The sequence below is a fragment of the Ipomoea triloba genome, chromosome 8 (genome assembly GCF_003576645.1).
Source record: "Ipomoea triloba cultivar NCNSP0323 chromosome 8, ASM357664v1".
Taxonomy (NCBI): domain Eukaryota; kingdom Viridiplantae; phylum Streptophyta; class Magnoliopsida; order Solanales; family Convolvulaceae; genus Ipomoea; species Ipomoea triloba.
In genome coordinates this window covers 243,289-257,637 of record NC_044923.1, presented here as the reverse complement: position 1 = coordinate 257,637, position 14,349 = coordinate 243,289, and the positions used below count along the sequence as shown (strand labels likewise).

The following is a 14,349-nucleotide window of genomic DNA, read 5'->3' as shown; positions in this document are numbered from 1 at the left end:
AATAATAAAATGTGAATTTCCTATTTTACCCCTCAAATTTTGAATATTTTTTAATTTTTTCGTCAAATTTAATGTCCAGGGACTAAACTCGCCACTTTGTGAATAACTGAGGGACTAAACTCGCATACAGCCATAACTTAGGGACTGAGTCTACACTACCCCTATAACTCAGGGACTAAAGATGCCATTTTCCCATTAATATATACAAATTAAATACTAGAGTGTACGTCTCATGGGTTCATGTATGTTAGTGCAGATGAAGAATTAAATGCCACAAGCGATGAAATAAACAATGAATAAATGTATGTAAAAAAAATAAAAATAAAACAAAGAGTATATGTGGATAATTATATTAGTAGTGCATGGTGACGCATGGACACCAAGAATGAAGAGTCATTATCGAAATTGAGTTGCGCCACTTATAAATTGCGTTTCATCTGATCTGAAGAATAATTTTATATCCATAATAATAAATAAATATATCATGTCGACTATATAAATGCAGGTAGGTTTTAATATTAGGGGATTATTAGGTATAACTCCACTAATTAAGCTATTATAGGTTGTAATGAAAAAGGTGAAAAGGCATTAATCCGTTCGTGGCTAGCTTTAATTTTCTTACACCCTACGTCGTGAGTGCATGTAACACAACATAAAGTTAAGGATGTGGGTCATTGGTTGAATTCTTGTTTCTTAATCTTAAATTAACAAGTGGTCCAGTGGACTTAGATTAATTGGGTTATACTATTTTATTTTTAAAAATCTTTGGTAGTTTCCATGTAGGAAAGCATTTAGTTGGTTAAACTATAAGTGTAAAATATGAAGTATGAACGTTAATGTTTGATAGTTGACACCATTATTAGTTCATTATTGATCGATATGATCAACACGTTCAACGGTCCAATGCAAGTAATTTATTTCAAATATTAAATAATTTATTTACGGAAATATATATTCAACTGATCGAACAGCAAGCTAAGCGTTGCATGAGGAAACAAAGAGATGATGCCAAAAAGGTTTAGTTGGAATGAGGATTCTTGGGGTAAAAAACAGAGAAAAAGTTGGAAGCTAGCATAGGATGACATGCAAGCAAAAGAAATTTATGAGGATGAGAATGGACATTTTCAATGTTTTGCAGCCAACCTAATATTCCGCGTTTATTACGAATGGGAAAAGTAAGTTTTAATAAGTTTAAATAAAAATTCCCAAATTCAGCACTCAGCACATTGTTTCAACTTCCCCCCTCCTTACATTCTCAGAAAACAAACCAAAAATAATAATATTAATTTAAAAAACACAGTATTTCAATTTTCAAGCATAAAATATACCATTAGTGACATTTTTTATCCAATTACGAAGACTACTTCAACCTACTTGACCAAATTCTAAACGAAAATTATATTTGTATTAAATATTTTCAATTACAATACACGTTATCAATTTTTACATTCTGAGTACAGTTAATAAGCTAACATGTTTTGGAGCACGTTTTTATTGAAATGGGAACATGTTGTGGCATTTACTCGATCTAATTAACAAGTTTCCACTCTGATATTTAGTTAGTAAAGAAATGTTCCAATAAGTGCGCTAATGATTTCGTGCTCTAAATGGTATGTACATGTATTATGTATAGACAACATTATTACTTGTTTTGACAGCCAAACATTGTTGAAGAAAAAAGCCAAGGCATGAACAACTGGGGGCAAAGATTGCTTAATTGTCTCCTTGACAAATTGAGGTTGAAAAAATGCTCCCACTCTCCAATCAAAGGTAAAAAGAGGTTGAAAATAAAAACACTCTGTTTACACTAGGCTAGCTAACGGTTTACTTTATAATGGGAGTGAATTACATATTTAGATATAATATAATATTAAAATAACTAAATAAAGTTTACAAACATCATTACCTATCATCAATCCATCATGATTTTTTATTTTAATGCAATCATTATTGTGTGGATCATGGTCCACATAGTTGTGTGGATCATACTATCAAATAATGCACATTCAATATAAAACTAATGTACATTCAGTATAAAAATAATGTACACTATATTCAGGGGATATACATTATTTGTGTACTAAATGTACATTATTTTTATAGTATAAATATAATGTACATTCAATACAAAAATAATGTACATTTAGTACATTAAAAATGTACATTTTAGCCATAATTTGTCATTTTAATGTATGTGTTGCCAATCTCTAAATGACATGGCCCATTTCTACTTTCAAGAAATTCAATGCCCAATTGTGTTTTCCAAGCCTGCTAAGATTAAGGTAGCCCAATTATTTTATATTGGGTCTAATCATTTTTTTTTTTTTGCTTCATATGTAATAGAATAAAAAGAAAAAAGAGTAAAATAGAACAAAAAAGTAAACAAAACGTGATCTAATCACGTCCACATTATTAATATTATTGCTAAGAACGGCTTAATTCTATCCCGTGCATCCTCCAAAATTGCAAAGGAATCCGGCCTGTAAGCGCACTTTCTGATTTTAGCCAACAAAAAATTATGTGGTAAATCAGTTTAGATTGCTCAAAACTGATCAATTTAAACCAATAAATTAAATATGTTATCATGTGTTTAAATTAGTGAATGGCAATAATTGAGGTCAATATTTAATACACTTTTTATGCACAAAAGGAAGGGAAAGCAAATACAAGTAAATCAAAATTTGCCCCCACAGCCCCACTTTAGTTTCTTATTCCCCAATTGACCCCACACATTTTATTCCCTCGCACTACCTCTAACTTTACACTCCCCTCAAAATTGCTAAAATACGCATATTCCCGGAGTTCCATCAAGCTTTGTTGGGCGTAACATGAGGCAATCTTTTTACGTAAAAAGTCGTGTGTGCATTATATGTCCGTATTTTAATAATTTAGTATGTAAGAACGCTTTCAATCTAGGAAATGTTCTGAAAATATTCATGACGTTCCAAAGATGGTTTTTTTTTTTTTTTTTTCAACAATTAAGATCTATATCATCTATAGGACTATAGAATACTTTGAACTTATCAGACAGTTCATAGATTAGCTAGACACTATGATGAAAGATTTAATTTTTAATATTAAAAACGTACAAGAATTTTATCTGAGCATTTTCTTGTTTTAATTTATATATTGATGGATGGGCCAGTGAGTAATGATGAAGAAGTAGTGGGAAAGAAAAGAGGAAGAAGACAACGTACAGTGCATGAAAGTGTTTGTATAAGGTTCATATATACGTGCTGGAAAAGAATTAGTAATGCTAGCTGTACTTGTTATCTTTTATATATCCATTAAAGAAATGAAAAGCTCACTAAAAAAGGCAACTTCTCCGCAGAATTGAAGAAGAAGAAGAAGCTAAGGAGGAGAAAAATGGGGTTTACTTTGATTGATGAGCTGCAGTCATGGCAAAGTGTGTAGCTAGCTAGCCGTCAATGGCAGCTAAGTTTCCGAAAGGTGAAGAGAAAAGAATGCTGCAAGGAAGGGCGGCGAAGGCGGTGTTTTCCGTTGCCGGAATGACTTGCTCTGCATGCGCCGTCACGGTGGAGAAGGCCGTCAAGAGACTCCCCGGAATCACATATGCGGCGGTTGACGTCTTGAATAATAGGGCTCTAGTTTTGTTTTACCCAACTTCTGTCAATGTAAGTTGATGAAATTCTTCTGTTCTTGTGATTTTAGTTGCTCTTAGCTTGTTTAATTTGTATCATTGCAGTTATATATATGCTTCAATTTGTGAGTATAATAATCAAATTGCATTAAAATATTGAATTTAATCAATTAGTTAGTCCTTGATAGTTTGCTTAAAAATTATGCAAAATGTGCAGGAGGAAACAATCCGTGAGACCATAGAAGATGTTGGGTTTCAGGCTGTGTTGATTGAGGAGGAAACAATAGAGAAATCTGCCACAGTTTGCAGGATTGCCATAAAGCAAATGACCTGCACTTCTTGCTCCACAACTGTTGAGTCTGCTTTGGAAGCCATTCCAGGCATACAAAAAGCACAAGTGGCATTAGCAACTGGGGAAGCCCAAGTCCATTACGATCCGAAAATGTTGACCTACAATCACATCCTGCAAGCCATACAAGACACGGGATTCGAGGCAATGCTGATTAGTACAGGGGAAGATACAAGCAAGATAGCATTGAAGGTTGATGGAATGGAAGGTGAAAATTCCATTATGTTGATTGCAAATTCTCTTCAAGTGCTCCCGGGTGTTCAGGATATTCACATTGATCCTCAGCTCAATAAGGTTTCTATTTCTTACAAATCAGCTGTAACAGGACCAAGAGTTTTTATTCAAGTAATCGAGTCGATTGGCTCTGCAGGGAGCTTCAAGGCAAAATTATATCCTGATGAAGGAGATAAAGAAACTCACAGGCAGCAGGAAATCAGTCAATATCGTCGGTCCTTTCTCTGGAGCCTTGTTTTCACCATTCCTGTTTTCCTAACCTCCATGATCTTTATGTATATTCCTGGAATTAAAGACCTCCTTGACACCAAAGCTGTTAACATGGCTAGCAATGGGGAGATTCTGAGGTGGTTGTTGTCTACTCCGGTCCAGTTTATAATTGGCCGACGTTTCTACATTGGTTCTTATAATGCACTCCGGCATGGATCTGCAAATATGGATGTGTTGATTGCACTGGGGACAAATGCAGCCTACTTTTATTCTGTCTATTCAGTTCTGAGAGCAGCCACTTCTTCAGATTTTAAGTCTTGTAGTGATTTTTTTGAGACCAGTTCAATGCTCATCACATTCATTCTTCTGGGGAAGTATCTTGAAGTGTTGGCCAAAGGGAAAACATCAGATGCAATTGCCAAGCTCATGGAGTTGGTGCCTGAGAAAGCGATTTTGGTAACAAGTGAGGGCAGTGAAGAAGAGATCGATAGGCGATTGATACAGAAGAACGACGTGATTAAGATCCTTCCAGGTGGTAAAGTTGCCTGTGATGGCATTGTTGTTTGGGGGAATTGCCATGTGAATGAGAGCATGATAACTGGAGAGTCCAGGCCGGTTGCTAAAAGGGAAGGTGACGTTGTGATTGGGGGAACTGTGAATGAGAATGGAGTGCTGCATATTAGAGCAACAAGAGTTGGTTCAGAGAGTGCACTTTCCCAGATTGTTAGGCTTGTTGAATCTGCACAAATGGCTAAAGCTCCTGTCCAGAAATTTGCAGATCGTGTTTCCAAATATTTCGTGCCTCTGGTAAGTATTAGACTGGCTTAAAGGTGCCTTCTATAGTTACGACCTGCTCAGGACACCTAGTGGTCTGACAAAAAAAAATATGTATATCAGGTTATTGTTGTCTCGTTTTCGACTTGGCTTGCTTGGTTTTTAGCTGGAAAGCTGAATGGTTACCCCAGATCATTGATTCCTGCTTCTATGAATAGCTTCCAACTCGCCCTTCAGTTTGCCATTTCTGTTATGGTCATAGCTTGCCCGTGTGCCCTTGGCCTTGCAACTCCCACTGCAGTTATGGTTGGCACTGGGGTTGGTGCTTCTCAAGGTATACTAATCAAAGGCGGCGGTCAAGCATTAGAAAGCGCACATAAGGTAGGTTGTAAGTTGTAACCTTAGCCAACACATTTATATTTTGCCTCTGTTTGGTAAAATAGTTAGGCTATTAGTCAATTTCTCGAAACAACTTTTTCAATAAGCTAATGTTATACCCTTTAACCCAATCAGCTAACCCCTATCAGCCATATATATATTACAACAAAACTGATATTCATATGGTCCTGGATGTTTGTTTGTTTAGGTGAAGTGTGTAGTTTTTGACAAAACAGGAACTCTAACAGTTGGCAAACCAGTGGTTGTAAATACTAGGTTGTTGAAAGCAGCAATGACACTGCAAGAGTTCAATGAATTGGTGGGTGCAACCGAGGTGAATAGTAAGCATCCTTTAGCCAATGCAATTGTTGAATATGCAAAAAAGAATAGAAGAGAAGATGATGAGGAGGAGGTATGGGTATGGCCTGAAGCTCGGGAGTTCGAATCCATAACCGGGCATGGAGTGAAAGCTGTTGTCCAAAATAAGGAAGTGGTTATAGGAAACAAGAGCCTGATGGTGAGCCGTGGCATTGCCATTGGAGATAGTGGTGAGGATATATTAGCAGAAACTGAAGAGTTGGCTCAAACTGGGATCTTTGTGGCCATTGATGGAGAGCTTGTTGGAATTCTTGCTGTGTCAGATCCTTTGAAGCCCGGCGCGGCTCAGGTCATTTCCATCCTGAAATCTATGAAGGTGAAGAGTTTGCTGGTAACAGGCGACAATTGGGGAACAGCGAAATCAATTGCTAAGGAAGTTGGGATCACTGATCTTGTTGCAGAGGCAAAACCTGAAGATAAAGCCAAGAAAGTAAAAGAACTACAGGCCTCAAGCAAAGCTGTAGTGGCAATGGTGGGAGACGGGATCAACGACGCTCCGGCGCTGGTGGCGGCTGATGTGGGAATAGCAATCGGCGCCGGCACAGATATAGCCGTAGAGGCGGCGGACATCGTGCTCATGAAAAACCACCTTGAAGATGTTATTACTGCCATCGATCTTTCCCACAAAACCTTTTATCGTATCCGTTTGAACTACTTGTGGGCTTTGGGTTACAATCTCCTGGGAATTCCAATAGCCGCAGGGGTTCTTTTTCCGTTCACCGGCTTCCGCTTGCCTCCGTGGATCGCCGGAGCAGCCATGGCGGCCTCGTCGGTGAGTGTTGTGTGTAGCTCTCTTTCCTTGAAGAATTACAGGCGCCCAAAAAAGCTCGATAGGATGGAGATGGTAGGAGTAACAATCCAATGATTGTACGTTCACTACACTTGTATAATATATATACTATTTGCCTTTGATTTGTGATCATTTATCTATTGCAAGCGCAGCCTTAGCATAAATAAAATAAGCAGTAAACAAAATCATTAAAGTGAAGGAATGAGTGTACAAATTTTCTCCAATTAAATTAACATAAATATTACTACCTACTATTTACTACTAACACAAGGGACCTCTAATTTTTATTTATGCTTTTTACAATGCATACAATCATTTAGACATTTACCTTACATATATCCATTTTTTAACCAATAGGCATAAATTAAATCTGATTTTCATACATTTGGTGCCCATTAGATTATTATTTTGAAAAAAAAAAAACAAAAAAAAAACGCTTCAACGTCCTTGGAGAGTCTAATTAGTTAGCGAGGGAGTAAAGGACGACGAGGGGAGCTTCGGTAGTTGAGGAACCTCAAAAATTGTCGGATGTACATCATTGATCGCCGGTAAGCCCAATAAATCAAGTCACCGGCGGAGTGCACGATGCAAACCATGTAGACAATAGGGCAAACGCCGGTTGGCAGCAAAATCGACGCCATAGATGCCAAAGACACAGAACCAGACATGGCCATGCAACGTCGTACTACGTCGCTGCACACTATGTTATACTGATGATTCGACGAAAAGCTTAGCTCAACTCCGTAGGTAAACAGGTACGTAATGAGAGTAGCCACTCCTAGGTAGGTTTGGATAGGGTTTGTTTGGAAGGGTGTGATGCTTGTCCCTTGATACTTGAGCTGCAGAAAGCTGAGCATCTGGGAAGCTGCCTCTATGGTCAAAACGAAGTGGGGAGAAACAGGGGGAGTAGTTCGCTGTCGTGTTTGTATGACGCAAGATACGATGTAAACTTTGATGTCGGCGAAGGTGACGTTAAAGTTCCTCCATTCATCAGAAAACCTTGTCATCAACAAATTATATAAACGGCGGAGATGATGATGATAATCAGACCTTACGTTTTCCATTAATCCTAATTAAGGCAGGGGACGGATGGATTATGGATAGTGAGTGCAGTGGCTTAGAAGCTATAAGCTAGTTCAGTATGTGTGTGTGTATATATGCAATGTGACTATGTGAGACATTATATTATATTGACCATGATCTTACTTAAAAACAACCATTATATATGTATGTATTGTCTTTTAATTATATAGTGATTAAGGAAGCTCCTCACACTATGTCAGCTGATAAGGTTCCTTCTAAAACCCCAAACAAAAACTAACAAACTTTTTACATGGATATAAATATTAAAAGATTATAACAATTAAGTAGCATTTTAATTTTTAGATATAACGCGGAGGATATGATGAGGTAGTTAGTTTAAAAAGCTTATAAGGAGAAGCCAATAAAATTTAATTTGCATGCATGATGGAAAATGTTGGAATAATAATTAATTAATATCTACTTGTACAAGGGTCAATCAATTTTTTAGTATGTAATTAATACATAAATAAAAAACTATAACATTATAAATTGTCATAAGTTATGTTATATTAAATTAAATAATATAATACAACATTTATGTGTTATATATACACACACAAACATTTCATTCAAGAAAACGGAGAAAGAAAAGAAGACACCATATATCATATCAATTTTTTTTAAATAAAAGTTATTTAAATTTTTAATGTCACATTCTTGTTGATCGGATATGTTTCTTCAACACTACCAAAAAAAAAAAAAAAGTAAAATACCAACATATATATCAAATATAATACTTATGAATTTCAATAATTTACACGTGAAAATCCTTTGGTAAATTAAATGTCTACGAATTTTAAAAATTTATCTATAAATTTTTTCTTTGATAAATTTGATTTTTCTTGTCGCACGATAATTTTTAAGTAGTATATATTAATTTTTATTTATTTATAAGGGAATGTAGAATATATAGCATGATATGTAGAAGTTACATGCATGTTAATAAATTAAAGCATATATATGTTTTTTAAAAAAAATCTATCTTGTAGGTCAAGTGAGCTTAAAATATTTGGTAGTTGTTTGTGTTTCATAGTGTTCGGAAGTTTATTGTTGTTTTAACTTTTAAACACGGTATATATTGCATAATGCACCCATCCACACACACGTGGAGGTGCATCCATGAAGTCTAATTAAACACATATATACAACACAACTTAACCATCCAAAGCTATCAGTGTCATTGCCCAGCCTAAGACCACCTGGAGCCTGGAGGACTTTGGTTCTATTAAAAAAAAGTCTCATGCATGCATGAGTTTTTTTGTCTTCGTATATTTATTTAAACGATAAAGTTGTGATAGTATTAGTTGTACTGTTAAGTTGATTACAAAGTGTACTGAGTACAAGATGATTCATGTATGTGTTTAGTGCGGCACAATGTGTTGTTTGAACATGATATAACTTGTAAACTATTTATATATCATTAACAAATGTAATTATATTGTTAAATTTGTTGTAAGAGTCGTGAATTTTTCATATGTAATAACAATGATGACCATCAAATAATTGTGTTGAATTAAGTTTAACTCATTTTTTTGAGTATTTAATTGACTTAGCTTGACCTCCAACTAGCTTAGTAATTATGTCAAGTAATCATCCTCACACTTTACCAACTCGACAAGGGACCAATTCCTCCAAGTGGACTAACCTCACACTTTTAGCGTACTGGCCTAGCCTCGATAATTGAGTTGGACATTTGTGCCCATAATAGTTTACCAAAGAAAAAACATTAGTAGATTATAACTTATAACTAAGGTCATGTATTTTGGAAGTATATTCATTTAATTTGACTAATAAATTAAAGCTACAATTGGATTACAAACAAACATTAGCAGATTATATAACTTATAAGGTCATATATGTATTGTGGAAGTGTATTCATTTGACTCTAATAAAGCTACGAATTACAAATTGGATGAATGGGTGATACTATATATAGTACGTCTATAGACACAAAATTGATGAGTTGGACCCAAGCAATTATCCTTTAGACTAAACAAATCAAATTATTATATTGGTTCAATTGTTGAAAGCCCACTACAAATTCGAACAATCATTATTGCATGAACCATGGTCCATACAGCTGTGTGGACCAAAAATAAAAAGTACATTACTTTTGTACTGAAGGTACATTATTTTTGTACTGTAGGTATATTATTTCAGGGTACATTATGTTTGTACTGAAGGTACATTATTTGATATATACTATCAAATAATGTACCTACAGTACAAAAATAATGTACCTTCAATACAAAAATAATGTACTTTTTATTTTTGGTCCACACAGCTGTGTGGACCATGGTCCATGCAATAATTTGTCGAATTCGAAATAAATAAATGAATAAGAAAAGCAGATTAAGTATTTTATTTTTATTTTTTTCTGCCAAAAGTCTAGTCATTATTATTATTTTTTAAATTTTGATTTCTATGCAAAACGTACCAAAACATAAAACTTGGTACGCCAATTAACAAAGAGAGCATTATATTCATTACTAGGGGTGGCGAGCGCGATGCGCGTAGTATAATGCCCAACAAAGATCGAATAAAAATAATGATATAAAAAAATGTGTTAAAATTGAAATTCTTTGGTATTTATTTTGTAATTTTTTTTAAAAAAAATTTGAATGTAATTAAGAGGTCAAGAGTGCTATTTCAATAGTTATCCCAACAAAGTCAACGTTGCTCCCACTAAGGCTCAAACCCATGACCTCCTACTTGGGAGAATCACTTCATGCCGCTTGACCACAAGACCTTTGGCATTGTTCATATCTCATATTCAAATAAATGTACTAACATGTAATGCTTTTATTTTTTTTTTAAAATAAAGTTAGTTGTGTTGCACCAAAGAAAACATAAACAATTTGAAATGAAGACTTATACATGCATTTAAATTCTTGTCCATCTCAATAAAAAAAAAGTTGTGTCAAATTGCATCAATGTATAATAAAAAATATAAAAGTACTAATCGAACATGTACAAAATGATCTCCAAATGATTCGTTTCATTCAGCTTCGATAAATTCCTAAATCACGTGAAAAAACATTTAACATAGTTTGAGTTTTTGCTTGTAAACAAATTTGCATATTAAACAAACTAAACAGAAGTAGTGCTGCTTTTAAAAAAAAATAAATAAATAAAAAATAACAGAAGTAGTGCTAATAGTCTACCTCGTCTAACAAGTTAATGTCTCCTTCTTCTGGCTCAAGATACCAATTGTTTTGTTTTGTTTTTTTTTTTTATAACCTCAGGACAGTAAAGGCTGACTAATGTTTGATCATTTATTATCTTTGTTACGGACAATGGAGCGTATCTGTTTTCCAATTGTTCCCTTTTAACCTCAACCATAAATAACATGCCAAGTCCAACCAATGATTGTATTTCTTTTGGCAGTTGAGGGGTTATGCGCCTATGCTTTGCCCGGAGGTCTGATGCTGTTCTGCCTATCAGTTGGATGCAGTCTTTGTCCACCAATTTCAATTTTGCATTTCCATTGGCATCTTCTACTTGAAGCTTTAAATTGTACTTGTCGATGCCCTTTGTCCAATTTGTCAAACATTTTTTGCACTCATATTCACCAGAAGGAAGGGGAATGAGTAGACTATTACAATCGTTTGCTTGACAGCACACAGCAAACCAATTGTAAGAGTTCTCTACTGCAACAATTTTTCCACCAATCCATAATTCACCAGCCTTACAATTATAAATAAAGTTTTATTAAATTTATATTCATGCTAACACATTAAAAAAATGTTCTAGAGTGCGCTATTTGAATGTAAATATCACGAGATTATGATAAAGTGGTGCTATTTTTCAACCCAATGCAACTTACTTTTTCTTTTTCGTAGATATCTTTAATTGAGACAATATGCATGAGAGCATTGTTTAAGTCCTGTAGTGTCTTTTCGTTAGTTGAAGTCATACTTGTGCTTTGAGGCTCTGTAAGCAGGGAAAATAGAAACAAAATTGTTTAAGGCATTTAATTATAAATAAATTCTATTTGTTTGACAATAAAATATGTAGTAACATAATCATTTGGTCAATTGTGTTGATACTACATAATAATGGTCGAGTTTGTGTTACTAAAAGATATTTAAATAAGAAGAAGTAAGTCACGTAGGATTGTCAGGTTTTAAGAATGAAATTTTATGTTAAAGAGAGCTCACCACTTAATGGATATGTAAAAGTGGGGAAATTCGCACCATCTAATCCTCTGATCTCAAAGACAAGTTTAACATGTACTTGTGATTGGTTGTCTTGTGTTTGTGCACATTAGTCGTGACCACAAATTTTTTTATGCGATAAACCCGACCCTCTTTAAATTTCTTCGCATACTTTCGAACACATTCATTCGGAATATGCATGTTATAAAGGTGCCCTGTTGTGTAAATGCAGTTAACACCTGCTTTAACAGAATCTATATGCAATAAGAAAGAGTTTAATAAAACACAATGTTACAAGTGAATTACCTCTTCATCGTGGAAGATGTATTGTAAAGAATCAAGTTCAGAGTAATTTGTGTCGACGAGGTACAACATTTGTATGAACTTGACGTGTATCGATTCCGTTGTGTTCGTTGGAGAAATATAACGTAAGAGAATGTTCATAGAAGCCATGAGTGCTAGAAACAATTACAAGTATACGATACTATGTGAATACTTTTACATTAAAAATTTAGAACGTAGAAGTCATAGTAACTATAATAAAGTCTATATATACACTTTGAAAGTTTGTAAATTTGTCAGTTGTAATTAATGATTAGTAAGAATAAAAGAGTAAAAAGTAATATAATGATGTATTTTATACTTACAGTTTAGGAAGTCGTTTAGAGTTAACAAGTATCAGAATTGGTTGAATTGGTAGTAATGCTCAACTGGTGTTGCTTACAGTTTTGGTGGAGGTGGACAAGGCCAGCTGAAAAAACCAAAGAAAATGGAGAGTCATGAGATTTTGCTTTATAATCAACTTAGAACATTTAATTGTAAAACAACTTACATTATAAAGCATGAAAACATCAGCAAAACCAGAAGGTCCAGAGATAAGAGAAAATCAAGTATCGTAGTCCATTTTGTTTCCTTAACCAGGTAACAGGGTTGGACGTCTTTCCACAAAAAAGCAATAAACTTTTATTTTTTTTTCAGCAGAGGACAAGGTTGAGCATCAATCACGAAACAGGAAAGCAACCAATTTGTTTTTTTTTTTTTTGTCTTAAGCACTACAAAAAAAAAATACTCAGCCACTCATGTTTTTTTTTATTCAGCAGTCACAAAAAGACACTAGGTGATAATGGAGTTAGTGGATTTTAACTATTTGTTTCATATTTTCAATAATTACTAATGATAGGTAATGTGATAATTGGATCCCTAATTTAAGTGATAATAGAGTTAGTGGAAGTATTAATTTTAAGTGATAACGATGACAAATATTTATCAATCATTTACTGTCATTCAATGATGCAAATATATGAGTACAATAGACATTTGTAAACATAAACAATTTTTAGCTATTACCTTGAGTGGGTGCCTTATGGTAATAAATCATTTATGTGTCTAAACTTTAATTTATATGTCTTTGTCAAGATAAAATATGGAGTAAATGATTATTTAGCTTTATGGTATATTATATTCCGTGTATTACAAAGTTAAATATTTGCCATATCTAAAAAGTGTTACAAGTTTAATAAAGTAATAAATCTAAGAACAAAGAAAAAACAACAAACAATGTAAGTTACACTTAAGAAGATTTTAATGCCAATCGAATCATTAATTTATATAAAAGTTTAACAGTTTAATTAAACATTATGTGAGATTATTGAATACTTTTGATTATTTCGAGGGAAGTTGGTGTGCCAATCAAGAAAATTTAATGTGCAGAAGTTGTATAAAACAATAGATTTTTTTAGGAAACAGTGATGCAAATTGTCAACGTAGCTGTCCTTTCGAACAATAGATGTCATTTTACCATGTACAATAGCCGTCGGTTGATGAGGATGCTCCATTTGGGGTATATTTTCTTCAGTTTATTAAATTGTTGTTCACATCTTTTTTATATTTTCAACATTTTTATTATAAGTTCTCTTCTTAGTTTTATCTTTTTGTTTATGATTTTTCATAATGGCAAGTCATTCTACTTCCTCTTTTCCTCACAAAAATGACTCAACCGATGATCATTCATTTTGGAATGATTTTCAAATATCACCATTGGGGACTAATGTATCTCAAACGAGTATGAGTTTAGCCTATGTTCAAGATATAGTGGATTTACAATTAGAGTTCAACGAAGTTGTTGGTAAGTGTTACACTTTTTCATAAACTTTACTTCTTATGATATATATTGTTTTAATGGGTAACTTCTTATTAAGGTGATCTAGCTACGAACGTTGTGGCTAAAAATCAAAATAATATTGCATTTATGGAGGAGAATAATGCCATTTCTGGGATAGCGGTAGGAAGTATTAGTAATAATGTCTTACTTGGGAAAAATAGAATAAAAAATTCCTTTCGTAATCCCAACACAATAACTAAAGAAGAGATGCTTCAGTATTTACATCTGCAACAA

At 34.0% G+C, this 14,349-nt stretch overlaps 1 protein-coding gene across 1 annotated transcript; it reads left to right on the top strand.

Annotated features, from left to right (window-relative positions):
- Window positions 1-3,283: 3,283 nt before the first annotated feature.
- Window positions 3,284-6,899, top strand: LOC116026634 (probable copper-transporting ATPase HMA5). Its single transcript, XM_031267965.1, has 4 exons — window positions 3,284-3,635; window positions 3,819-5,201; window positions 5,292-5,549; window positions 5,755-6,899. Exons 1-4 carry the CDS (start codon window positions 3,429-3,431, stop codon window positions 6,787-6,789), a joined length of 2,883 nt encoding a protein of 960 aa, XP_031123825.1. The 5' UTR covers window positions 3,284-3,428; the 3' UTR covers window positions 6,790-6,899.
- Window positions 6,900-14,349: the final 7,450 nt, after the last annotated feature.

Excerpts from the sequence above, each read along its gene's own strand:
- LOC116026634 (XM_031267965.1), top strand. The coding sequence starts at position 3,429 with ATGGCAGCTAAGTTTCCGAAAGGTGAAGAGAAAAGAATGCTGCAAGGA. Across the intron at positions 5,202-5,291 it reads CCAAATATTTCGTGCCTCTG|GTTATTGTTGTCTCGTTTTC; the intron begins GTAAGTATTAGA and ends TATGTATATCAG. Across the intron at positions 5,550-5,754 it reads CATTAGAAAGCGCACATAAG|GTGAAGTGTGTAGTTTTTGA; the intron begins GTAGGTTGTAAG and ends TTGTTTGTTTAG.